Below are 25992 nucleotides of genomic sequence, written 5' to 3'. Positions count from 1 at the left end.
ATATGGATTTGTGTGTTTGCTTATGTGTTTGTATTAGGAGACGTGTTTTGTTGATGTGGTTGAGAATGAAAATAATATGACTTTTGTATCGAGTACAATGGTATAAATTTGCGAACTTGACTTTTGTATAATAAAAGTGAGATAAGTATTGATTTAAAGGTAAAAATGTATTTGTGTATGAGATGTGGGCTCCATTTTGGGCCAACACGAAGGCATTGCATGTTCCATGTCCCCATGTTGGGCCAATTAAAAAGAGGTCAACAAATAAGCCTTGTTTGAGCATAAAAATTTTAAATGGGCCAACAGAATGTTTTTTTTTGAAAACTTTAGTCACACCTGATTTTTATTAAAGACACCCCGTCAGATTTTTATAAGGGATGATCAACTTAAATTGAGGTGTCTTTAATAAAAATTGGGGTTTCACTAAAGTTTCCCGTCTTTTTTTTGCCTCCCAACCCCAAGCAAAAAATTTCCGATTGCATTTGCTCTTATAATGGGCGTACATACATCGACAATCAGGTTACTTTACGTATTCACCCCAGCAAAGAGGCTACTTTACGTTGAGCGTACATACGTCCGATAATTTTGTATTTTGCCCCAACAATGACCATATCTTGTGGATTGAGAAAACAATGAATTCACCCAAAACTTCCCGATTGAACACTAAAAATTTACAGCCGTAAATGCTCTCTTAATTTTGTTGTGTAGTATAAAGTTGTACACATGGATTTTCATGAGATTCCAACAATGCCAAATCTTCTTTGGTACTGTTTTTAGTAAGAAGTTTCGTGAAATGCATATACTACTAACAAATACAATCAAGAAATGTTCCATCACTTAAATATTCTTTGACACACTTTTTATTTTATAAGAAGTTTCGTGGAATGCATAGTCTTCTAACAATTCAATCAAGAAATGTTGTTTTTTATCCGACAAGATTTTTTTTCCCGATTTTGTACCAAACATTTAATTTGTGTCGAGATAAAAAACGAGAGATGCATGTAGAAATGACCATGCCGTCTTTATATCATTTTCCCTCTTATTTTGCAAACGAGGACATAACTTCAAATAATGGGCCGGGCCGACATTTGTGATATTTATGCACTTTATTGTAATCTCATGCCAAATACGGCCCAATGAAATATGTGGGATCACTAGCCTAACGTGACCGGCAAATATAATAACACATGAATGAATTAATTCGATCCAATAATTATTCAACAGAAGAATGAGGGAACAAAAGAAAATTTCTATTATAATTTCGGATTGGGATGAGGTCATAAATGATTCCTCAATTAGGGACAAATTCAATTTGGTTTACCCTAAAAAAAATGAAAATTATGTACCTTCAATACAAATTCGAAACATTCTATGTTTTTGGCGAAGGATTTAATTTTATACGAGACCAAAAAAAAATCGTTAAACTCGTAAACCCCACAGATTTGACCATAATTTAACACCAAGTGAAACAAACCATACCAAATAAATACACAAACTGATGGAAAGTATAAAAGTAACATCTAGAAGGTCATAGAAGGAGACTATCTAGAAAGAAAAAAGCTGTTAAAGTCGTTTTAAAGAATATTGGGGCCCAAGCCCAACCGCTATAAATATTCTCCTCAAATTCGCTCGCATCGTTCCATCATAAGTTGTCGTTCGCGCAACGATTTCACCGCCAGCAGAGGAAGACCAGGACCAGGCGGCTTGTCTCTTTTTCTCAGGTACCCTCTCTCTCGCTCCTTCCGTTTCTACAGATTTTCAACCCAATTTGGTTGATCTTTCTCGGGTGAAAATCGGGATTAAATATTGAGCAATTTAGTGCATAATGGGTGTTTCATAGCGTTCGATCTGTAAATTCCAATGGAGAGATGTTTTGATAGTTGATATAATAGGGTTTTAGGTTCGAATTAGGATTTGACGGAACTTCGACAATGCAACTATTTTTTAAAATTTTTTTTTGATATAGGCGATCATTCCCTTTGGTTATGATTATTTGGCATCCGATTCTTTAAAACTCGATGTAGCGGAACGTGGTTTATGGTGATAAACTGATAATAATGTGATTTTTCGTTTTCTTGCAATTGATCCGGAAAATTTAAACGAATACAATGACGTTTCCATTGAAATGTTGACTCGATTCTCTGGATGTTGCTTCGAGTGGGTATTGCGTGATGGTGGTGGAAATTTTATAATTTAAAAAGGCTTCTAAAGATGTCCAGCAAAATACATGAATACTGCCTTAAATATGTTGAAGTTGTTGGGTGTGTTAGCAAGCCTTTGTTATGCTAATGCTATTGATAATTTGAGATTCTCATTCCATTGCAGTGCTTGGCAAAAAATTTAGCTGCTGCAGGACAAGTAGGGGATCATTAATAGTTGGATTAATGGGAAAAAGAAATAAAATGAGATTCTCAAGACTAGTTCAAAATTGTTATTTTGGTTAGTCTTAGTTGGATTGTCATTCTGATTGCAATACAAATAAACTTTACTACTATGTTTTTGTGATGCAGACATTCTGTGTTCTTTTGATTTGGACTAAGACATCTTTGCAGCTTCTCTTCTGAGGCTTACGGCATTTATTGTTTATTTGAAGAATTAACTTATATCTGGCACTAGGAGATGGCTGAGGTACAAATTATTTTTAATGTTCCCTTTTGCTTTATTAAAGATTTAGAGCCCTATTTCAGTTTTGTGCTTTATTAGTGCCGTACAGTAAAAAAAAAAAGTGGATGATTCACAAATGGAATCATATTGCTGGATTTGATGGCAGGAAGGGTACAAGGTCACCTTAAATGTGTATGACCTAAGTCAAGGACTGGCTCGACAGCTCTCCACAACATTTTTGGGAAAAGTTATTGAGGGTATCTGGTGAGTCTTTTATCTTAGAGAGGAATAGGATAAATTCATGGATGCTAGTTAAAATTTTATTTAAAGCTGATCGGCCACAATCTCAGAATGTCACCATCTTGGTGGAAATTTAGAATCTTGTTTCTGATGAACTTATTAGCAAAATTATATTTAATAACATTAGTAGTATTTTGTTTGTGACTTTTGGTTTTGGTTGGCTTTTGTCTAGAGTCTAGACTTAGCTTACCAAATTATCCTCTCGTAAAATGTTTCAGTCAATTTCTCGGTGTGAGTGGTTTTGGCCCTGGATGTGATTCTTTTGGCTAGTACATATTTCTTAAATACATATATCCACTTGTTTGGAATTGGCAACCGGTTCATTCAGAAACAAAAGCATGCTGCATTCAATTACTCAATTCTCCTCTATTTACTTCTGTGTCGAACATTGCTGATTCCTTATAGACTTATAGTTATAGTTAAAGCAGTGGATATGACCCTTTTTTTAATTCACTTTTGATTGTTTGATACTGACGGATCATGTTTATATAGTTTGTCATATCCGTTATTGACTGCCCTGTGGTAAATTATACATGTAGAATGGACCCAATAAAATATGAAATAGATGTGTCTGTAATGGTTGTATACATCAAAAAGGTGCAAAAATTGGTGGTTTATATCAGTATGTTGCTCCTTTGGTTAGCTAGTTGGCTGTATTGTTAATTTATTTATTTTTTTTGCATACACAGGCACACAGGAATTGTGGTTTATGGTAATGAATACTATTTTGGGGGAGGTATATCTCATGATCCGGCTGGAACAACCCCATATGGAATACCAATTAAGGTGGTAGACTTGGGTGTCACGCATGTGCCACGGGATGTATTTGAAATGTATTTGAATGACATCAGCCCACGTTATACAGCTGAGACGTACAGTTTACTGACTCACAATTGCAACAACTTTAGCAACGAGGTTGCTCAGTTTTTAGTGGGTACCACCATCCCCGACTACATCCTGCAGCTCCCCAATGAAGTAATCAGCAGTCCAATGGGTGCTCTAATCTGTAAGTTGTTATCTATGTTAAATTGCTGCATCAATGCTTTTTCTCTTAGAATATTTTGATACTTAAACACTCTTTGCCTTCAAGTACTTTTTTTTTTAAAAAATGTGGAAGGGGTAGTCATTTAACACTCTTTGCTGATGGCAAGCTGATGTTGCCTTACTTTCACCTGGAGATAAATCTAAATGTGACGTTCTCCCCTGTTTAGGTCGTTGTTCTCGAAAGCATTTGGAAGCAATTTTTTCTTATGACAACTTTTTTGGAGAATGTAGAATGTCTCTGAGGTGTTTCTCATGGAATTAGAGGTTTTGCCAAACAATGAGGTCTTGGTGATGGGGAGTGTTTGGGTAGCTAGTGTGATTAAGTGTAAATAGGTTCTCCCCTCATATCAACTCTCAGGAGTAATGGTGTTGCATACCCTGCATTTGTTATTTCCCTTTTTAAATGAACAGGGTAGTCAATTGGAATGGGTATGGAAATCTAATGGTTTAGGTTGCATTCAATCCTCTTGGTGCATCTTGGGTTTAAAATGATACCTGTGGTTTATGACTACTAGTTCAGTAGTTTCTGCAGGGTCCAATGTGAGCTGACCTTCTACAAGTTCCTCATTTAAAATAGCTGAATAAGGGTAGCACTGCTCAAAATAGATAGAGGAATATGCTTATTCAGCAAATTTTCACAACATTAGTTGCCACCATTTGAATGAGATGCAGGTTTATGTTATGGTTATAGTGCCTTGAATCTGCTAACAGATTTCTCAAGCGAATGAGGTTACAAAGTGCTTATGGAAAAGAACAAGTGTGCAAGGGATCATAGATTGAATTTACTTTATGATGGGTGTACAAAATGCTATGGAAGATGATATATGATGCTGAAACTTTTTATCATCTTGTTTGTTTTATCATTTATGGATGAGTTGAGATTTGATAATTAGATTTTTCTTGCAGTGCCCATGATACAGAATTTGGAAACAACATTGAAGGCGGGTGCTGTCCCTCAAGTACCACAATTTAGACCTCCTATGGCAGCTAATCCTTTATTGTCTGCGGTCACCGCTGACAATTCTTCGGCTGGGGGTTCATCAACTAGAGAGACACAGGTTAAAGCAGGTGACAAAGCGGAGTTTGAGATGAAATCAACTAAGTTGGAAGAGGTTAAAATATCAGAGAAAACTGAGCCACTAGCCATAGATGAAAAAGTTAAGTCATCAATGAGTGCGTCAGATCCCCTTGGAAATGCTCGGAGCAAGGTACAAGAGGAGATAAGCCGTGAATTTGCAGTGATAATGGCCACTGGGACGTTGCGCGCGAATGAGGCTGCGGCACTTGCCACAAAGAGAGTGATGCAACGATATGGGCATCTGAATGTTGCAATGCCTCAAGGTTAGGGGAACAAATATATGTAATTCTTTGAAGGAGTTATGACTCTGTTGAAATGTGGACCTTAGAGTTGGTTATAATGGTGGTTTTACAATCCGACTTCATCTATGCTTTTTTACATTTTTTGAATTCCTTTCCAGAAGGGACTGGTGTGGGAATAAGGCACTTTAGATTTTGTATTTCTAGCTGGTCGAACTGTGAAAGATCCTTGATTCAGTATTTTTAGAATTTAAAACCACGAATTTGATATATTGGAGACAATGTTGGCCTTTTTGAGATCCAGGGAATTTGAATTTTGATCTTTGTGCAAATGTGAGGAGTTGGATATCACTATGTCACAAGCCTTCTGTTTTTGAAAAAAAAGTTCTATTATAGTTGGTTGTCTATACTCTCTACCAAAGGACAATGGCATCTCATAATGCATTCGAGGTAAGAAAGGAAGTTAAGCATCAATTTTTATTTTGGACTTATTTAGACGACACGCATGTTCAAAGGAAGGCAGCCATTGATCTTCAAATTCCATTTTCTAAAAATGCAAGCACACAAATCAGTTTGCATCGCATTTACAAAGTAGTCAAAATTGAGTTTCACTGCAATCTACATCTATAAGCTTTATATTGAAGAATTGGAAGGCAGGAAGGATATGGTACATCTTATAAACATGTTTACCTTAGCTAAACATGAGTGCATCATGATTCCACTGCCTAGCAAGTAGCAGCATTGTCCTGACCAACTGCTGTTACCTCAAGGTTGGCTTCTTTTGATCTACTAAAGGTATCAGACGGAATATTGATGCCGACAAACCCAAACATGACAGCTAAAGCACCGAGGTAATCTGTGAGATGAGGGGCATTGCCTGTTAGCGAATCAACAATAGCTGCCAACGGGACCTGGATAGTAAGACCAGCCGTTGCTACAGTTGTGGTTGTCAGAAGAATCGCCTTGGCCCATAAATAGTCACTTAGCACGTTATCTAACAAACCTGTATGGAGGGGGAGCGGAAGTGATATTAGAATAACCAAATTCAGATCATCTAGCTTAAGTTAATATAATTTTGAAAATCAAATTTGGAAAACGATTACAAAATCATCAGAGAGAAGGTGTTATAGTTGCTTTATACTCAAAATGCAGGTCAACTAATATAAGTGAAATAAATATCTTTAGAGCAGAACAAAAGCAAACTATAATACTGTAAGAAAAATCATTATAGTAGATCATCAGATGGTGGAAGGGAAGAAAAATCCATGAAGTGATTCAAAATAAATGCCAGAGTTCAAACCAAAAGATGAAAACATGTGACAGGAAAAATCATTTATGAGGTTTGTTCTATGTGAAAACTAGAAAGACTAGTGGCCTTGTTTCTGTATTTTGCTCCAAAACTACATCCTCCAGGAGCAAGGGCACAGACAAACTGACTTCCTACATATTCTGGACAGTAATGGTGGAAACAACTGTATTTCCTCCAAGAAGCTTTCCTTATTACATAATTATTTAGAATTATCCTGAAAATATAACCAAGATTTAGTCAAGGGGACAACCAATGCATGTGCTAACAGGAATAAAAAAGGATAAAGACATATTGCTTCCCCTACTCAAATCACATACTACATCCTATCTCATAAATCTTTTATTAGAAGACATTGTGAACGAAGAAATGGAAAAATAAACTTCAGTGCAATTCCCAGAGAAAGATGCTTGAAGTTGCAGGCACAATGGCTTCCTCTATCACTAAGTGCATGCCTCAAGTGCTAATAAAAGATCCATACTCCCTAAGAAATTGTGACCTGGTATCAATTAAAGCCCTTATCAGCATCCTCCAAATGAAGATGCAGCATTAAAAATGAATGTGGATAGGTATGTGCACCAAATACTTGGAATAAGTCAATCCTCAAGTAAAAAAAGAGAAAGGCAGGGTGAGGAAAAAAGAGGTATGCACTAGCACATGCTTTGCCAAAAAAAAAAAACCCGGAATGTATACAGTACATGCAACCACACTATTTCACGGCATCATGGCAACCAAGGCATAGAAAAAGGAAAGCAATTAAAATCTTGAAACAACGTAGCACAAACCTTTGCCAACAATTAGGCCAACCTGCTTCCACGTAAGGGCGCTAAGGGGCTCAAGCTTGGAAAAATTAAGTATCAGGACAACAGGGAGGAAAATCAAGAGGTTGAAAAGCCCCAGAAATCCAAGGAACTGAGCCATACTGGCGTTACCCTTTTTTCCATCATCATCGGGTAACTTCTTGCGAATGAGGGTGATATATACTGCATACAATCCAGCTGAGACAAGCGCAAGAATGTCTCCAAGAAGAGGACTTGAAGCAATTGCACTTAAACTGGTTTCTGAATCACCAAGGCTGACGATTATAGTTCCCGCCATGCAAAGAAGAACACTTATAAGCTTCACCCAGGTAAACTTCTCTCCCAAAAATGCTAGAGACACCAAAAAAGTGAAAAGGCTGGATGCACTGCTTAAGATGGTATTTGACTGCAGATAATAAGGGAAAGGAAAACAAACACTGAATGACAACATAGCTTGCTGATATTAGAAGCAACATTTGCAACGCATAAGTTTATTTTCTTACCGTTACTGTAGTATACTTCAAAGATAGATTAAAAGTCAGCTGTGCCAAAAACCAAAAGGGGCATATCAGCAGGCTGACCTTCGCCACTCTTGTGCGTGTCCACCGCCCTTTTTCATCGATGCCTTTACCAGCATCTTCATCAACTCCAATTTGATCAGGCAAGTCAAGCTCATTTGATACAAGTTCTGCCCTTGAATCAACACTTCTATACTGATTGATTTCTCCCCCTTCCACAAATGCTGCCTGAGTTGTTGACTCCTCGACTTTTGCAACCAGATCACCCACTCCGAGAAGAACGGCCTGCTCTGATTCTCCCAATTCTTGCACAGGTCTACTCTTTTTATTCTTCCAGAACAACAAACTACCATATGTATCCTCCAAATAGCGCCCGATTTCAACTATTGGAATGTAGACCAAAAACAATGAATTGCAAATGTATGTGATGAGAAACGGGGACACACCTGCGTCTACAACAGACTGAACAACAAAACTGGCAGCTATCCATATTGCCGCAACAGCAACAATGTATATCAAACCTATGATCCATCTCCAAACTTCCCTTCTCATATCTTCTGAATCCAATTTCAAATCAAACTTCTCTTAATCTTTGGGTTTCACTATATTCCAGCCTCGAAAATCAATTCGAAAGGGGAGTATCCATACACGCATGTCATAATTGAAGCAAAGCAATCTAAAATCAACGAAATCAAATAGAAAAGGAAAACTAAATAAGCAATTGAAAACATCAAAGATTGTGACGTAAATAGAATCACGAGATCGCGCAAAAGATCTGGAATGAAATCAAAGCCAATAACAAGAAATTCGTGAAACTGTACCTGGCCTGAGACTTGAGACTGTCTAATTGATGTTCGATCCTTAGATTTGAGGAGAGAACCCGATGATGAGCGGATGAAAAATGCGACTGGAATTTGGTTTTGATAATAATAATTATTATTATTTTTCAAATCTTAGAACGAACGCGTCGTGTAAAATGTGGTAAGTTTGTGCAGTTGGAGTGAATTTATTTATAGAATCGGCTAGGTGACCAATCATTGACAAATGATTAACCATTTAACCCTATACGTTTCTTTTTAAGTCTTGATATTAATCTATGCTTCTGGATTGCCTTGGTTTTGTTAAGACTCAAATAGCACATTGAAAGGGACGATCCCAACTGATTGGTTAGGCATATATGTGCCTAATATTTTAATAAGATATTTTTCTACCCCAAGGGAGTTAGATTTTTATCCGTAATAATTGAGATTTGACCCACTATAAGAGCCCGATGTACAACAACCTCTATTCGACTGAACTTCTAAATCTACGAAGCTAACGGCTACGGGTTTGGAATTTGGATGGTCTATCCTTTGAACGGTAGAGTGACTAAAAATTCAAACCGTTTTTATCTTGTTCTAATATCGTAATGTGGAGATGATGTTTCGAAGATTTGAACCTCGTGCTTTGTCTGATTATGCTAAGATCGTAATGTGAATAATCTTTAGAATTTGAGTGGGCTGAGATTTATGATATGATATTGGAACAAAGTATCCATTGTGCGATCGCTCGGAGAGCACCAAGCGTTCGAGTGGGCAAGGCTAAGATTTCTGATACGTCAACATGCGATTTCATACATGTAGTTGGAATAAAGGCCTTGCAATTATAACAATTACGATCTCATTTTCTTATTCTCATAACCAAACTTGCCTCTCATTCCACTCACAATTCTTCACACAATGCTTGGACACAACTGAGAAATAATGAATTAAGATAATAGAAAGAATGTCTCCTGGAAACTCAGTAACTCACAGAAACCAGAATGAGAAAATGTGTGTGCATATATAATTGTATTGATCATGCTTGAAAAATATTTTTATAGTGAAGATGCACTCCCACACTGCGACGCCATCCTGGAATGAGAACCCCATTCCATGGCTTCCGCGACAGCTCTTTGTCGTTCCTTTGCGCTGTCTTCTTCTGGAGCAGCCGAGTTTGCTGCTGCATTGATGTTTTGCTCAGTTATTCCACAAGGAAGAATTGCAGCAGTTGCTTCTGGACCTGATCCAAGAAAACTGAGCGCGGTAACCACATCGCTGATCAATGGTCTAACCGATGCTTCCTCGTGGAGACACATTGCTGCAACTGCCACTGCCTGATTCAAGCCTCTAATTGGGAAATCACCTTGTAGTAGTGGATCAGCCAGTTCAGGATATCTGCTTGGATCCTTAAATACTGGTTCTGCCTACTTAGACAAAGTAAACGTATTAGCACAAACGCCCCGATACATACTATTGTCAAAACCGTAAATCTGTAGAAAGTGAACTGTTACTGTAAATATAGAGAATATGTTAAGAAGAGCTGATGCAGATGATCTACGGCTAGAAAAAATGTGTGAAATGTAAATGGTGAGAGTTTTAATTACCCAAGAAACAAGATTCTGCTCATGGGTTCGTCTGGTAGTGTCGATGGCTCTTCGTCCAGTGATTAACTCCAACAAAACAACTCCGAAACTATAAACATCTGATTTAACAGTGAGTTGGCCAGTTCTTTGATACTCTGGGGCACAATACCCATATGTGCCCATAACTCTTGAAGAAACATGTGTTCTGTCCCCAACAGGTCCAAGCTTGGCTAGTCCAAAATCAGACAGTTTGGCATTGAACTCTTCATCTAACAAGATGTTGGACGATTTCAAGTCACGATAGATGACCGGAGGACTGGCCTTATCGTGCAAGTATTCAAGTCCTTTCGCGGTGCCTAATGCGACTTTCATTCTTGCATACCAGTTCAGTGACTTCTGCTCTGGTGTAACATCTGAAAAAACCATAGAAAACCCTATTTTCAGCATAAAAATGACTAATTGAATGTTCTAATAATGTAAATAAAATATAAGTTACCAAGTAGATGGTCTTCTAGAGAACCCAATGACATGAATTCATATACAAGTAATCTTTGATCACCATCGGCACAATATCCAATAAGGTTTACTAGATTCTGATGGTGCAAGAGACTTAACATCAGCACCTCTACCAGAAATTCTCTGTTCCCTTGCAATCCATTCCTGTCTAGTTGCTTCACAGCCACAATCTGGCCAGTCTTTTCAAGTCTCCCCTTGTAAACCCTCCCAAATCCACCTTCACCAATTAAACATTCATGCCGGAAATTCCTCGTCGCGGTGGCCAGTTCTCTGAAAGTAAATGTTTGAGCAGCAATGTTGTTGTTGTTGTTGTTGTTGCCTGCCTCTTTTTGCAATTCCCAATTGTTGTTGGTAGCTTCTGGTTGGGGCTTTGGTTTTGGATTCTCTGAATAATTACAACATAAAGGTTGCAAACCAACCATTCAATGAAACAAAAGGATCATGGAAAATTTTACACTAATCAAACATAGACTACATTGTGTGCCAAATGGAAGAGCAAATCTTACCGGGCCGCAGTTGTGGCGCCGCGGAGGGTTCTTTCTGAGGAGGTGGTGCTGTAGGCAACTGTCTGGCTTTCGGCCGGTCGTTATTTCTTCTCTTAGCTGCTTTCTTCTCATGGGATGAGAAACATGAAAAGCAACTCATGTTTGCAGCAAATCAAGGTTTACACCCAAAAGCTTTAATTGGATTCAATATATACCCAGAAAATATATGCCAAAACAGATATACATATATATATATATATATATTATATCACAAATGATGCATATTAATGGCTCCAAATTGATCACATAAACACCCAACTCCAAAGCTTCTCAATGTGCCTTAAACTTATTGGGGATGATGATGTTGATACCCTCCAAAGGTGGGGATGAATGAAACATTTGAATAATTTCTAATTAGAATAAACAACTGAATACAGAACAAAGCCAGATTGAAAATTGCACCAACCCAACCAAAACCCAGATCCCAAAACTACCTTGATACCCCCAAAAAATAACAAATACAAACAGGCCATCTTTTCTGTGTTGGTCAATGGGAGGAGTTACCGTAGAAATTGGAGAGAAAGAGAAACCAAAATCAGTGGAGAGGTTCTATGTTTGGAGGAGGTTATTATATGCCATTGGGTTTTATCCTGAAAAGACAAAAATAGAAGCACACATATTTTTTGTTCTCGATGTGATAGTCAACGTCGTCGTCATCCGAGACTTTATCTTAAGAGTGTAGGGTTAACTATAAATCTAAGAGAAAATTTATTATATGTATTCGTTTTTACCATTCATTTCTCTTTAATTAAGATCGTACTTTCATTCGTATCACTTTCTACTACTTCAAGGCAACATGGTTGCAATTAATATATATTTGTATGTAAGTAATCGAGTACCACAGCAGTGATCGTGTATGCAAGTACTGGTAGGCACGAAACTAAATGCGTATATATATATATGCAAACATGATACATTAGTTCCATGCATTATTAATTGACGTGCATGCAATGAACACTATTTATAATACAGTATATGTAATGTGGGCTACAAGTTACAACTGATCAACGGAGACAAAAGATAAGGTTCAGTTTTTGCAAATTAAATATGTAATCTTACGAAATCAGAGATAATTCGCAGGTGGGTGCTACTTAGTTATACATTTTACCCAAGTTTCGATTCTCATCGCAAACATATTTCTCTGCGAGATTTTAAAAAAAAATCTACATTTTACAAATTTACACAGCTATAAATCTTGGAAATCTGCAATAGGTCCATCCAATTTCCTTTTGTACCATAAAGTTCAAATCATATTACAAAAAAAAATTAAATATTATTCTTTTACTTAATTGCCTCAACTCAATTCAATTCGCAATTTAAGGTTTGAAACTGAAATTATGAGATAATAATAGATTAACCAAGACAGGAAGGATTCCTCAAGTTTTGGACTAGGCATGTCACTATGTCAGCAAAGTCCACGGAAGCCCAAATGAACTAGCCCATAAGGTTGCATGGTGGGCCGTCAAGGTCCAATGGACCGAAATTTGGAAGTATAAATGTAATGAGCCGCTATTTGCACACATGCTTGATTGCTTGACGTCGTTGAAAGCCCATTGATTGGTATAATTCATGTATCAACTCCTACAATTTACTGGGCTTTGAGATAGTAGAAAGCCCAATCTCCCTGGAATCTGCATTTTCCCAATGGTGATTCTCTAGTATTAATCTTCGTCGGTCGTAATTATAAGCAAGTGTCAATAATATGTATATTATTTTTAGGAAAATAACCATATATTTGTAACTCTACATTAATTATTGGTTATGTGATGAGATTTATTGTTTCTCAAACCAAATAAACTACAAGTATTGGCCGTGACGAGTCGAACTTAGGTCCCGTGCAACGCCAAGGTCCATACAAATACATAATAGATAGTATACAAAATTACAAACCAAAAGCATCATGGTTTCAACTCTCATGTCAAGTAAATTTCTTTTTGAAACCTTCTGATGAGTCGAATACCCTGTAATTGCTTGGTGCGCATGAGATGAGGCAAGCTCATGTACCTAAGACTTACAGAGCCCATTTGGAGGCACCGTTTGAAAGCTCTGAAACATAATTATTTGCGTTCTGAACTCCGATTTCACAAATTCATGTGTTTGGGTACACGTTCTGTCTCGAATCACGTCAAACAATTTTTGTCAGTAGAACTCACCTCACAACACTATAATTTTTTACTTCACAGCATCTCACCTCGATTGGTCAAAACACAAAACACTTCCAAATCGACCCATTATTTAAGACGAGTCAAATGTGGTTGTGTCTTTGTTGAGTTTCATAGTACACAAACCCTCTTTTTTTTCCATTTGGAGAGCGATAAAGAAAAAGGGACAAGATGTATGTAATAATTAAGAAATAATTGGTGGAGTTAATTTGTTTGTAATGTGTGGCATCTAACTTTAGTGTTCCACAAGACACAAAAGCCAAACTCCAAACCACCATCAAATATGGCACCCCCTGCAGTCATCAGATTCCCTTCTTATCTCTCTGCCCTTTTCTTCTCTCTCTTTTTTCCCCTTTCTTTTGGTTATTTGGTTTCAAATTCATGTTTCATTGTTCACTTGCACAGACAAAACCCTAAAAAATTAATCAATTCAAAAAAAATTACTTACTAAACCAAATCAAACTATATATATATATATATATATATATTAATGGCATATATAATTAATTAGCTTCACTAATGAAACAAATAGACTGCTACATGGTTACATACATGATTTAATGATGATCATGAAGACCACATAAATTTGAAAAATAACAAACCTCTATCTTCCACTGAGGACAAGAGCAGTATTCATTGCTAACAACCCATAATAACTTCGCCAACGTCCCGAAGAGGTTAAGGCATATACTCGACTTGGTAGTACTCAAGTTTGAATCTCCCATCCCGCTTACTTACCAAAAATACCCATAATAACTTCTCCGTTACAAAAACTACATATGTGCTCCCTTCCTTCCTTCCAATTCAATTGATTAATTACCTGTTTGAGATGGGATTCGGACCACTTGGAACTTCATGAGCTGCACCTTCAAATTCCCTACTAGTAGGACTGTGTTTTGGGTGCAATTTCATCGAGGAGGACGACGGGGACGACGATGATGATGAATCAATTAAAAGCCTTCGAGAAGGATTAATGTTGATGATAGGGTTTGTGGGGTTGAATTTAGGACTAACAACGATGAGAAAAACAAAGACAATAAGGAGGAAGAGCTTGTTGAATTTAGTAGCAATAGTAGTAGAATCTGATGATGATGGTGTTTTAGGTGCTGCCATGCAATTGATGAATAAGAGAAACCACCCCCCAAGAGCCCACAAGGGTTCAATATCCATCAACCTTCCAGCCTTACCTAGGAGGAGGAGAAGAAGGAGGAGGAGGACGAGGAGGAGGAGAGAATAATGCAATTGGTAAAGGAGAGAAGAAACTTAATTGAGAGCAAAAAAGTGATGGAAAGGAAGGTTTTGAAATTCCATATAATGGTTGGATGGGATTTACCAAATATATATATATATGTTATTTAATTATTAAAAGAAACCATATAATATAATAAGAACATCTTTACAGAAGAAATATTACTATAGAATCATAGAAAGGTGAAGGCTGGCTGGGGACGTATCGAATAGAAAAGGAATGAAGATATATGAATAATGGCTTTTTCTTCCTTGGCCACTTCCCCAAAGAAATCTTGCTTTGACTAAAAGTAACCAAAATTATATTGTTTCACATATTCTTCTTTTGGATTGATGGGTTGATTGGAAGTGTCACACACCGTTGTAGTTTCATTATGGGACTCATTTTTATCCGAAATAAAAATTAAATTCAACATAAAAAGTGTATAATAATTTTGGATTATTGGATATAACTTAAAAGTTTTCATTTAATTTTTATATTGAAATTAATTTTGTTTCAAATAAAAATAAAAAGATATATCATTACATTCATAAAATCAATTAAAATACAAATATAATTCTATAAAGTTCAAAAAATTGAGCCCCATCATGAGTTACAGCAAAAGAATAATAGGCAAAGCATCGTATTCTATATTGTCTATTCACAGTGAAAAGACAAAAAGATTGACATAAAATGTATCTCTTATGTCTCCCATTATAAATGGGTCCTCTAGGCCTGTTCCCAACGTCACAAATTCACAATGAGTGGCTCATCATCATATGTAACAATTTTTTCATGCATTGGAAAAAAATAAAAAAAATGCAATAAAAATAATAATTACATGGGAATTAAACTTTGATCAGAAAATTGGGAGTTTGGGTTCAAATTCTTAGCTACAATTCTCTTTTAAAAATAATCTTACATCATTTTATTTTATTTTTTTAAAAATAACATATTATGGAGTTAAGAATTAGTGTTTAAGTTGTAAGGCCAAAAAAATGTAAGGTTTAGTAATTAGATATTTTTTTTCAAAATTTATTATGTTTTAACATTTTATTTTTTTTCAAAATCTCTTATATTTTATGAACACTAAAATATTTAATAACACATTTTAAAATATGATTTAATATAATTTTGAAAGAGAATTATAATTAAAATTAAAATTATAGTTAAGAATTCGAGCCTTAATCCCGAAAATTGGACCCCAATTGTTGGATATGAATAAAAGTTGTTTGGATGAGCAATGATGGATTTATTAATTGGACGTGAACTTCCTACCTACTTTTAATTATCTTGGCAAATCCCATCCAATGTGATGTATTTATTAATTATTTATCGCACTTAATTACAGAGCATTTGTTACTAATCCTAACCCTAACCCTAACCCTAACCCTAACCCTAACCCCATGTGAGGGTTCCGTGAAATTGTGTGATAGATAGCCAAAAGTCAAGGAGTCGACCAAAAAAAAATATTTTAATTCACTCGATCTTCGTTAACAACCCATAAATCAGTGAAGATTTAAAAAAGTCCTAAAGATACGACAGCCTCGATTTGGGTAATCTGTATGTTAGCTGCAAACCCTATGCCCACAATCACACACTCTTTTGTAGTTTTGTTAATATTGTCAACATAATGAGGTAAGCCAAATCTTCATCATGGATAATTATTGGCGTATAAATAATATATATATATATATATATATATAAACACTTTTCACATGTATACTAATTTTACATATTTTTTTCAATCATAGATGTAACGACTCTCACATCAAATGTGTGATCTTCACTTTTGTTATGTTTTATTACAGTCATTAAATTTTTAATGCGTGAAATTAGTGCACATAATTGATGCGCATATTATATATGTATATAATTTAATTTCTATTTGGATTTTGCGTGGCTTCATTGATGGCCATTACAATAAATAAGAGTAAGATTTCATTTATAATAATCATGCACATATATATAGATACTCCAAACTAAATTAGTATACATACACATGCATGTGTAAGCAATGCATACATAACAATTATTTTTCTTTTATGTTACTTTGTTCTTCACTAGTGATTCATAAGATCCTATAATTCCCCTTGAAGTAGGGATTCTCAAAGGAATCGGTTTGTAGTTATAAGGATCAGTTTCGAGAATGGAGAAGCATATAATATATATACATTGCTCTAATTCGAATCACCCATCGCTTATTATTCCTTTCCCACTTCAGTGCCACCGACTTTGTTATCACAATTGTATGACCAGAATAGCTTAGCATTTACACATATTACTTTGAAGAGAGCGAGGCGATCCAAGTAGAATATGGTGGTCTTGAGTTCGATTCCCACCATCGATAATATCAATGTGGCCATGCGTTGAGCTTTTACCGAACTTACCCTGTCGTCAGATGAAAAACTTATGTTCGTGGGGACATGACGGCCCGAATTTAGACTCATATCGAATGTCCAAAGACATAATTGTATGATATCGTTATCGGTTATTTTTTATTAAAAAAAAAAACAAAAACAAAAAAACTAATTGGTTATAGCTAGCTGTATCCCACAATATCCGATTAATCAGTTTTGTTAGGGTGATTTTGTTTGATCATGTTGGTAACATGTATGTGTCATACAATCAGTAACCCTAGCTATAAGCCTAGCTAAATCAGCTTTAGATTCATCCAATTGGCCGGGTCCAACTTTATCAAGAACTGATAACTCCCATTCAGGCTAGGCTAGGCTTATTTGTCTAAAACTTACAACAATGACATTGAATATATATATATATATCAGAGGAAGCATGTCTCCGTATTTGTAGAGCCTCCTTGAATCGGGGACTGACTTGGTCAAATAGAAGAATCCAATGCCTCACTTTCGGCCCAACCAAACAGAACCAAGCTTGTTTGATAGGCAAGATTGGCATGAGAGAGAGAGAGAGAGAGAGAGAGAGAGAGAGAGAGTTTCCACCCGTTCTGGGTCAAATATTCCCCAAAGTAAATAGCAATTCTTTCCCCTAAACAAATCAGATAAATAAAGGTGAGATTAATCAAACATTCAAATTGCAAGGCTGGCCCTTGACCTTGTAGTGAAGCTGTCAAACTTCCACATTGTTGTGTCCTAAAGCGGTTGAAACATTGGCTTTCTAGAAAATAATTGAAAAGAAAGAAATAAAATCTATTGAACTTATTGTCGACCTTGGATTGTGGCAATCAGGAGAGACTGCCAATCCCTCAGTGTCATAGTAAAGATGAAGAGAGGATATATAAAGAATGGAGACAAATACAATACCCCACAGCCAAGAAAAGAATCCATAAAAAGTCAGATCACCTTTAATTTTTCTTCCATGAAATTACCAACAGTACTCAAATGATTCATCATCTTTATGAGATCACTACATGCAGTTACATATATATCCCGAACTGATCCCACATGAGGTTGCTTTCACCAGGAAAAACAAGAATGCACTAAAGAATATATAGGTAGCAAGTGGCTAGTGCAAGACCATTGTAGTCATAATTATATCTATTGCCTTCAATAATTAACCAATCATAAAGAGAACCTTGTGGCAATGTGTCACAGCTGGTTCGAGTGGGTTGAGCCACTAGCCTCTATAGAGTCAAGCTTTGATAACGTTGTGTGAACAACGAATATAATAGATCAAACTACCAAACAAACATTTTTCCTGAGTTCAAACTAATATGGGCCGATGATGGACAAAGTGTTACTATTGTACTGTGGTGGTATGGACATGCTTCTAATTTCTAAATCCCTAGTGCTACCATGTACATTTACCCAATTTGACCACCATGGATGGGTTCCCAAGTTGTTTCTTAACACTCCTCAAATGCATGGGAGTAGTTAGAAGGCGAAGTCTCAAAGTGGGAAACCTTGATTTTCAGAAAGTTGGGCAGGGGACACCATGAGTTGATACTTGACATACAATCACAAGTTTCTTCACAAAAGAGATAACAATGTAAAGATGGTCGGGCACAAGGATTATATATCTTCTGAAATGTACCACTTTTGCTTTATGGATCTTTTGAAAAAGAATTGTATTTCTTTTTCTGTGCCCCTCACTTTCTCATGTTCAGTCAATAACTTGCTATGGTTCCTGTGCGAAGATGATGATCAAACCTTCTAAAATGGTTGGTTTTACCTGCTTGCTAGGAGGAAAAAATAAATGGCTTTGGAAAATTCACTAGGGAGCCATCACCCTTGTGGATAAAGATTATTGTTGCTAAATATGATATCATAACTGAGGAGCTTTGCAGTGATACAAACTCAACACATAACCGATCAAAACTAAAGAAATTATTCAGTCATTGTTAATTTTTTGATCATCATTTGATGCTCCTGAAACAGGGCCCTTGGCTTGGTAACCTGTGTTGGTAGGAGAATCAAGTCCTGTCCCAGCAGCAGCAAAGGATGGGGAGTGATTTGTCCTTGGGGGTGAATCTGCACTGGAAGCTGGAACTACACCATCAGTTGTATTGCCAGTTGATTTATAGACAAGCCCCTGTGCCTCCATCGCCTCACGTGCTGCTCTCTCCTTGGCTTTCTTAGCCCTTTCCAACACATCTTCCTGCAAATAAGTAGTTTCAAATTTTGAAATATGGGGTAAGTTCCTTAGGTTACTTCTCAAAAAGTCTATCTTTTGAAAAAGATCGTGGACATAATTATTACAAAATCGTGTAACGTCCACATAATAGGTCGAAATATCCAAGATGTAGTTGTATGGAGACCAACAAAAGGATCTGCAAGCTTATCACATCATCTAATCACCTTCTTCTAATACCGCTGATCCCTCTCAACAACATATAAGTATATTACGATATTTGAGTATTAAGACTCTGCAGCGGACCAAGAACAAAACAATAATAAAATTAAAAGCTCTTTGAAGTTCGAAGTTCGAACACCAGTCAGGTTCTACTCTAGTTTCATAATTTCAAATGTGGTGTTAACCTGCAAACTTTTCTGGTAGCTAGCATATATGCATGCGATAGCCATTTAAAAATTCCTCCTTTTTTTTTGAAAGAGCCATTTAAAAATTCCTTGTTGTGCCAGTGATAGTGCATTAGTACTAACAAGTCCTTATCATGACTAACAAATCAAATCATGAAAAGCATAAGACATAGATAACTTGCAAATACATTCTGAAATTCTTATCTTTCATCTGGAAGTGACTCATAAACTTTGATTTCATCTAAAAGTGCAGCTTTTCCATCAAACTTCTTGTTGGCCAGAGCCTCGAACTATGTGAGGAGATTACTTTCATGATATAGTTTCCCGACAAACAGTTACACATGAAGTTAGTTTTGATGCCCCAACATCATAAAAGGTCAAGATGATGGAAATTAATTGAATGAAACTAGGAATGAGGACTATGCTCCCAACTATCAATGCGTATGGTTTGTGGCAGTCGCAGGAGTACTCTACGTCTCTACCACAGAACAAAATAAAAAAATATCGTAGCAAGACCTTTGGGAGTCACTTCCGGTTCCACTTTGCTATACTTTAAAATAAGCCGTGGATAAACATTTAGCAATATTTGAATAGAGACTACTGCAGTAAATATGAGTATAGATAAGAACATTACTCCATATTTGCAAAATTGTAACATGAGTCATACCTGGAACTCCTGTACTTGCTTTTGCTGCTCAGCTTGCAACCTGCCAACAGTACTCAAGAACTCCCCAACAGTGGACTCAACGCGCTCAGTTACTGCTTCAGCGAGAGCCTTTCCCAAGAAAAATGCATCCAGAACACCCCTACTGTCACTATCACCTACAAAATTTGATGCAGTTTCTTATGAAAAAATAAAGATGACGATGTCAATATATCTTATGGAAACAAAGCTTCTGATCAACACAAGTGACAAGACCAATCCCAATTTCTTATTTCCTCCAATCAGCAAGTTTTGTGCAACCTAACTGCAGTAACTGAGAAGACAATCATAATTCCGTTTATAATAACAGCATGAAGATAATCCATAGGCACTCATGATTCAGTTCATAATGAAGACAATCAGTATTCTCCCACCATAACATGTTTTCCCTAGGGAAAACAAAATTCAAAGTATCATTTTATCGTCACAACCAGAACCTCTTCCTTGTTTCATCAAGCAGCAATTTAAAGTAATCAATAATTGCAATGACTAATCAGTTCTTTAACTTGAAACTGGTGATTTCTCCCTAAGCAAAAAGGTTTACAAAAAATCCCCATAAAAGTATGCAGATGCCATTAATTTCACATAAATTGAAAGCTATAACCTAACAGCAGCACATAAATTTGTTTCCTTTCGTACAACAAAACTTAGATGTTTCTTATTAAATCAATAGACAGTCGAAACAGAAATCATACGACTCCGTAAAACAGTCATTTTCACTACGAACAATATAAATTCCAAATTGAAGAAATCAAAGGAATCGTACCGGAACCAGGACCACCACCAGGCCTGGTGCTGCCGTTGCACGATACTATCAACCTTCCTCTTCCTTCGTAACCAAAAGAAACGGAGTTCAATCGATGGCTACAGCTTCCGATTTGAGTTTTAGATTGAAGACGACAGAAAGAAGAATGTGGAGAAGCTGACACCCCACTCATCTTCCCTTTCAGTCTTTCTGGCCTTTTCTGTGTTCTCGTCATCAAATCTTGTAAAAACTCTAAATGCCTTAGTGGGCCTAGGCCGTAACAGAGCCCGTAATCAGCCCATTCTGTGATTTGCATCCTTGAACTTGGGCCTCCGAAATCTGGAAGTAACTTCAATTGAAGCCCAAAGACTTGTACTTTCTTTCTCAAAGGCAATGCTTTCTTGGGCTTTGAGCCTTCTGGGCCCTCCACTGGTCCACTTGCAATGGCTATGTAGGACCACTACAGTACTTACATTTAGTCCATGGTGGATACTTTGACCTTTGAATTAAGTTTGACAAAGTCAATAAAACCGTCCCCATTACATAATTTAATTCATCCATGATGTAAGAAAATACAACCCTAATAATTTGTTTATGTATTGTCCACTTTGCGTTTCAAGACCTGCACGTTTTTGTCATTAAAATGATATCGTTGTGGGCCTCAAGGTTCACACGGTTTAATCTTTAAAATGACCATCTACAATTGAGAGGTGTTGAATCTTAATTATAAAACACTTGATTTTTCTCAATTTTCTGATGTGTGACATTTTATCTTAACTCTCCACTCCCCCTTACTTATAGACATGTGAGACAAAGGAGGTAAGCAAACCCGACATTGTAGTTGGGTCTTGTTCCGATACCATGTAAGAAAATTCAATCCAAACAAATTGTAAGGGTATTATCCACTCAAGGTCCATATAATTTTGTTCTTAAAAGTTATTTACAATTGAGAAGTATCGGATGGTACTTTGATTTCCCTCAACTTTTCGATGCGAGACATTTTTAACTTTTTAACACATGATAGTAGCATATAGTTGTACAAATTCAAATTCAAAGGAAAATGTGAAGCTTCCACGAAATGTATGGAAAATCAATTTCATGTGAGAAGAAGTCATCCTCTATAACCGGTGACCTCATCAAACTAAGCAATGACCATATATATATATATATATCTACCTATGCATGTTAATGCTTCCGTGGTACCACCAATTCTCAGAATACGCGGAATGACTATTTCCTCTCTCTCCTTTTTCTTTCTTCTTGGTCAATATTTGTTTGTTGAAATGTGAAGAGAAAGAATGGATAAATTAGAGGTTATAATCTATTTTATATTAGTATTAGATGATGACTAATATATAAAAGAAAAATTATTATTATGATTGATTAGAAGTCATATATATCTTCATCAAACAAGGTGCCTCATTGGTTGATCAGTAATTATCTATTGTTTCTTGATATTGAATCCTCTGGTTGGTTGCAAAATTTAGGCTAGATGTGGTGTCACTAGTCAGCTCTACCAAACATATTTGTTTATTATCTTCCCTATTTAGTATCAACTCTTTTTTAAAAAAAAAATAAATAAACAAATTCCTATGCTAGATTGCTAGTAGGAAAAAGGGGAAGGAAAAAAAAAATACTAATTCAATAAACTCACCATGTCTTGAATGAATTTATTGTTGAAAAACCTTTTTTCTAAGCTAATTACATAATATTATTTACAATTTTTCTCATCAAGCCCCCGAAAACTTAGGTACGCCACTAGTTGAAATGTGTCAAAACAATATCTATAGTTTTTCATGACGTTTGGGCAGACAGAAAGGGGTGAATTTTGAAGTCGTCTAGGCGCTTGGCCTACTGGTATAGTGTTAGTTGCAGGGGACGACGACTCAATTGGTCGGATTTAAGCGATTTCCGTTCAGGTTTCTTTTACGATTTGTAAGTAATTTTTCAATTAAATCAATGGCCGTTGGTGGTTAGGTTTTACGTGCGGAGGTTGGGGGAAGTTTTTTTACGATCACCTGTTTGAAATGATAATCGATTGATGATTTTTTTTGTCGATATGGTGGCGGTTAATTTTTCAAAATACCTTTTTTTTTTAGTTTATCAATTTTAATCTATTGGACACACTTACGTGAGAAAAGTGCATATATATGAAATAGAATTTTGATTTGGATTTTGGGGTTGCTTCTAGAATAAATTTTGAATTTTGTGTTATTCAAAAGATAGACTGCGTGGCATTTTCGTTATTACCTGAGAAATTGCATTTGGATGGAGGGTAGCTGTACTAGTCAAATACAAAAGCCCACGCTAGCTTCCCATCCAAGGAAATGCTCTCTCTCCCTCCACAATAAAATCAGTGATTTCTCTGCAACAACCATAGCGAGCTAGGTTTTCGTTGGCGATGGAGAAGCAATCTCTGATCTACAGCTTCGTCGCACGGGGAACTGTGATTCTCGCAGACTACACGGAGTTTAAAGGAAACTTCACTGGCATCGCCGCTCAGTGCCTCCAGAAACTGCCTGCCACCAACAACAAGTTTATCTACAACTTGGACGGCCACACCTTCAACTATCTCGTCGATAATGGCTTCAGTATGTCCTCCGTCTCTTTCTTTGTTTCTTTTATCAGCTTTTCTTGCTCTAATATGCTCATCATCAAGTTTGAAAAGTTCTGTTATAATATTTATCTGTGGTCATGTTCGTATTGATCTTCGCGATCAAGTTTGGTGCCGCTGAAGCTTTAGGTTTCTGTTCAAAATCTTGTGTTGATCAAGCTGATCACTGTTAGTTCATGGTGTCTGTATTTGTGTTTTTTTTATTATGTTAAGATTATGTCGAAATGCTATAGGTGTATTCCTTATGGTTGCTTGGAATACAGAGTAATGATGATGTTGTTATTTTTCCAGTATTGGTTTGGTTATTGTTTGATGGATCAAATGAAACAAATCGAAATTTGTAAAAGAGGGACAAGAAAATGAGATGTTACTGAATGGAATGATATAATATTTTCCCGTAAGTGCTGATTGGGAAAAACAGGATTTTTGTGGTAGTTCTACTGTATTTTTATTACACCGTTTACTTTTTTGTTGATTATTAACGGAAGGAAATAGTGTGTTTGTAACTTTGTATTGCTCATATGTGATTACAGATTACAGTATGTGCAGTTTGAATGCTCTATTAATACATTCTAAACACCAAGATATCCACATAACGATTTCTTCATCGTAATGAGAGAAAGTTATTGCTTATTACTGAAACTTGATATTAAATTAACTGCCCACCTTGCTGTTGCCTTCTATGAACAAGATGCTTTGTATGCTTGAGCGATTTTCATGTGTTAGTTCCATTCTTGAACTCTTATCATCTCTAGTTTGTTTGAGTTGAAGTTCTTGTCGTATGTTTATTTGTTAGGGGAACTAACTTTTATCTTTTGGATGTTGCAGCTTACTGTGTAGTTGCAGCTGAGTCTGTAGGAAGACAGCTGCCAATTGCGTTCCTTGAGCGAATCAAGGAGGAATTTATTAAGGGGTTTAGTGGAGGTAAAGCTGCAACAGCTACAGCTAATGGCCTCAACAAGGAGTTTCGGTAATTCGTTTTCTTTCTTAATATAAAATAGGAACCCACCTCTGGTGTATCGTAAATTCTGTTATTAATAGCAAAAAAGTCTTCTTGTTACAGGCCAAAATTGAAGGAGCAGATGCAATATTGTGTGGAACATCCAGAGGAAATCAGCAATCTTGCTAAAGTGAAAGCACAGGTTTCACAAGTTAAAGAAGTCATGATGGAGAATATAGAGAAGGTAAGATATTCTTGGACACTCTTGTGATTACCCACTGCACCTGGTAAACATGTACATGTCTATTCGTTCATGGTTCAAAAATACTGGTTTCTGTGGAAGTCAAGTTCTTCTGTTATCAAATTTTCCTTTGGGTGAGAGAATCTTTCGGTAACTAATGTTGCATTCCGAGTCTTTTAGAGCTTTGAGAACTAGATTGTTGTGTTCTTCCTGCAAATAATAAATTTTATTCTGCAGGTTATTGATCGTGGTGTGAAAATTGAGATTCTAGTAGATAAAACTGAGGACCTTCACAATCAGGTCAGTACATTCCTATCATTTTATTTTTGCCATAATATCAATCAAATCATTTATTTTCAATTTTTATGTATCACTGACCGGAGCAACTATCCCCCCCCCCCCCTCCTCCCCAATATACACTCACATATAGGCGGATGTTAGCTTCATTTTTAGATTGGTGTTAGTTTTCATCAATTCTATATGCAGGGGATGTGTGTTCATTTTTAGATTGTTGCATGCTTTGTTCAGCGGGACATTTGTGCATCACTTTATATATATTATTCTGCTGTTGCAGGCGCAAAGGTACAAGCAACAAGGAACGCAGTTGAAAAGGAAGATGTGGTACCAGAATATGAAGATAAAACTGATAATTCTTGCTATCCTCATTGCCTTAATACTCATCATAGTATTGTCCATTTGCGGCGGAGGTTGCTGATTGCATGTATGAGATATATTCAGATTGTCCATACAGGATTGCTGTTCCTTTATTCCTTTGTTTGAAAGCTCTGTTGATGCTGGATTACCGTTACACTTTTCACTGTTTCCATTTCTGCTGTAGCTTCTTATTCATATGACAATATGGTTGTATAGTTTGTAATTTTGAATTTTTTGTAATAGTCAGTTTTAAAATGTGTGGAAGTTTGTCATCCCGTCGAAGCTGGAATTCATGAATTGAGGTATATTTGCGCATTCAATTAATTCTGAAGTGAATGGTAGTATTGTTTGAACTTCATTACATCATATTACTTAAAACATGTTGTCTTCCCTTATTTTAGAGAACTAGATCAACCT

General features: G+C 36.3%; 5 protein-coding genes across 5 annotated transcripts; 2 read left to right on the top strand and 3 right to left on the bottom strand.

Annotated features, from left to right (window-relative positions):
- The first annotated feature begins 1572 nt into the window (after positions 1 to 1572).
- On the top strand, positions 1573 to 5542 carry LOC120007562 (desumoylating isopeptidase 1-like). The gene is made up of 5 exons (XM_038857873.1): positions 1573 to 1721; positions 2511 to 2628; positions 2771 to 2868; positions 3594 to 3910; positions 4855 to 5542. Exons 2-5 carry the CDS (start codon positions 2620 to 2622, stop codon positions 5292 to 5294), a joined length of 864 nt encoding a protein of 287 aa, XP_038713801.1. The 5' UTR covers positions 1573 to 1721; positions 2511 to 2619; the 3' UTR covers positions 5295 to 5542.
- A 231-nt stretch (positions 5543 to 5773) lies between these two features.
- LOC120007561 (uncharacterized vacuolar membrane protein YML018C) lies at positions 5774 to 8870 on the bottom strand. The gene is made up of 4 exons (XM_038857872.1): positions 8711 to 8870; positions 7875 to 8565; positions 7357 to 7777; positions 5774 to 6268 (listed from the first exon to the last, which is right to left on the bottom strand). Exons 2-4 carry the CDS (start codon positions 8439 to 8441, stop codon positions 5991 to 5993), a joined length of 1266 nt encoding a protein of 421 aa, XP_038713800.1. The 5' UTR covers positions 8442 to 8565; positions 8711 to 8870; the 3' UTR covers positions 5774 to 5990.
- On the bottom strand, positions 8475 to 11433 carry LOC120008030 (probable serine/threonine-protein kinase PBL26). The gene is made up of 6 exons (XM_038858536.1): positions 11295 to 11433; positions 10769 to 11173; positions 10294 to 10685; positions 9762 to 10113; positions 9579 to 9660; positions 8475 to 8664 (listed from the first exon to the last, which is right to left on the bottom strand). Exons 1-6 carry the CDS (start codon positions 11431 to 11433, stop codon positions 8475 to 8477), a joined length of 1560 nt encoding a protein of 519 aa, XP_038714464.1.
- Positions 11434 to 18893: 7460 nt separating this feature from the next.
- On the bottom strand, positions 18894 to 21376 carry LOC120007079 (uncharacterized protein At4g13200, chloroplastic-like). The gene is made up of 3 exons (XM_038857247.1): positions 21148 to 21376; positions 20346 to 20500; positions 18894 to 19298 (listed from the first exon to the last, which is right to left on the bottom strand). The coding sequence occupies exons 1-3, from the start codon at positions 21359 to 21361 to the stop codon at positions 19032 to 19034; spliced, it is 636 nt and encodes a 211-aa protein (XP_038713175.1). The 5' UTR covers positions 21362 to 21376; the 3' UTR covers positions 18894 to 19031.
- Positions 21377 to 23404: 2028 nt separating this feature from the next.
- Positions 23405 to 25895, top strand: LOC120007007 (vesicle-associated membrane protein 722-like). The gene is made up of 5 exons (XM_038857148.1): positions 23405 to 23717; positions 24569 to 24710; positions 24804 to 24924; positions 25159 to 25221; positions 25496 to 25895. The coding sequence occupies exons 1-5, from the start codon at positions 23528 to 23530 to the stop codon at positions 25634 to 25636; spliced, it is 657 nt and encodes a 218-aa protein (XP_038713076.1). The 5' UTR covers positions 23405 to 23527; the 3' UTR covers positions 25637 to 25895.
- Positions 25896 to 25992: the final 97 nt, after the last annotated feature.

The sequence above is a fragment of the Tripterygium wilfordii genome, chromosome 10 (genome assembly GCF_013401445.1).
Source record: "Tripterygium wilfordii isolate XIE 37 chromosome 10, ASM1340144v1, whole genome shotgun sequence".
Taxonomy (NCBI): Eukaryota; Viridiplantae; Streptophyta; class Magnoliopsida; order Celastrales; family Celastraceae; genus Tripterygium; species Tripterygium wilfordii.
This window is presented reverse-complemented; position numbering and strand designations above follow the sequence as displayed.

What these genes read in the sequence shown, in the direction of transcription:
- LOC120007079 (XM_038857247.1), bottom strand. Translation starts at nt 21,361, where the DNA reads ATGACGAGAACACAGAAAAGGCCAGAAAGACTGAAAGGGAAGATGAGT. An exon ending in TGGTGGTGGTCCTGGTTCCG is followed by an intron (nt 20,501 to 21,147) that starts GTACGATTCCTT and finishes CAAATTTTGTAG; the next exon opens with GTGATAGTGACAGTAGGGGT. An exon ending in AGCAAGTACAGGAGTTCCAG is followed by an intron (nt 19,299 to 20,345) that starts GTATGACTCATG and finishes ACTTATTTGCAG; the next exon opens with GAAGATGTGTTGGAAAGGGC.
- LOC120007562 (XM_038857873.1), top strand. An exon ending in AAAGTTATTGAGGGTATCTG is followed by an intron (nt 2,869 to 3,593) that starts GTGAGTCTTTTA and finishes TTGCATACACAG; the next exon opens with GCACACAGGAATTGTGGTTT. An exon ending in TCCAATGGGTGCTCTAATCT is followed by an intron (nt 3,911 to 4,854) that starts GTAAGTTGTTAT and finishes TTTTTCTTGCAG; the next exon opens with TGCCCATGATACAGAATTTG.
- LOC120007561 (XM_038857872.1), bottom strand. Translation starts at nt 8,441, where the DNA reads ATGAGAAGGGAAGTTTGGAGATGGATCATAGGTTTGATATACATTGTT. An exon ending in TGAAGTATACTACAGTAACG is followed by an intron (nt 7,778 to 7,874) that starts GTAAGAAAATAA and finishes TATTATCTGCAG; the next exon opens with TCAAATACCATCTTAAGCAG. An exon ending in TGGCCTAATTGTTGGCAAAG is followed by an intron (nt 6,269 to 7,356) that starts GTTTGTGCTACG and finishes CCCTCCATACAG; the next exon opens with GTTTGTTAGATAACGTGCTA.
- LOC120007007 (XM_038857148.1), top strand. Translation starts at nt 23,528, where the DNA reads ATGGAGAAGCAATCTCTGATCTACAGCTTCGTCGCACGGGGAACTGTG. An exon ending in TGATGGAGAATATAGAGAAG is followed by an intron (nt 24,925 to 25,158) that starts GTAAGATATTCT and finishes TTTATTCTGCAG; the next exon opens with GTTATTGATCGTGGTGTGAA. An exon ending in CTGAGGACCTTCACAATCAG is followed by an intron (nt 25,222 to 25,495) that starts GTCAGTACATTC and finishes CTGCTGTTGCAG; the next exon opens with GCGCAAAGGTACAAGCAACA.
- LOC120008030 (XM_038858536.1), bottom strand. Translation starts at nt 11,433, where the DNA reads ATGAGTTGCTTTTCATGTTTCTCATCCCATGAGAAGAAAGCAGCTAAG. An exon ending in GGCGCCACAACTGCGGCCCG is followed by an intron (nt 11,174 to 11,294) that starts GTAAGATTTGCT and finishes GTAATTATTCAG; the next exon opens with AGAATCCAAAACCAAAGCCC. An exon ending in AATTGTGAGTGGAATGAGAG is followed by an intron (nt 8,665 to 9,578) that starts GCAAGTTTGGTT and finishes ATTTCATTCCAG; the next exon opens with ATCTTTTGCGCGATCTCGTG.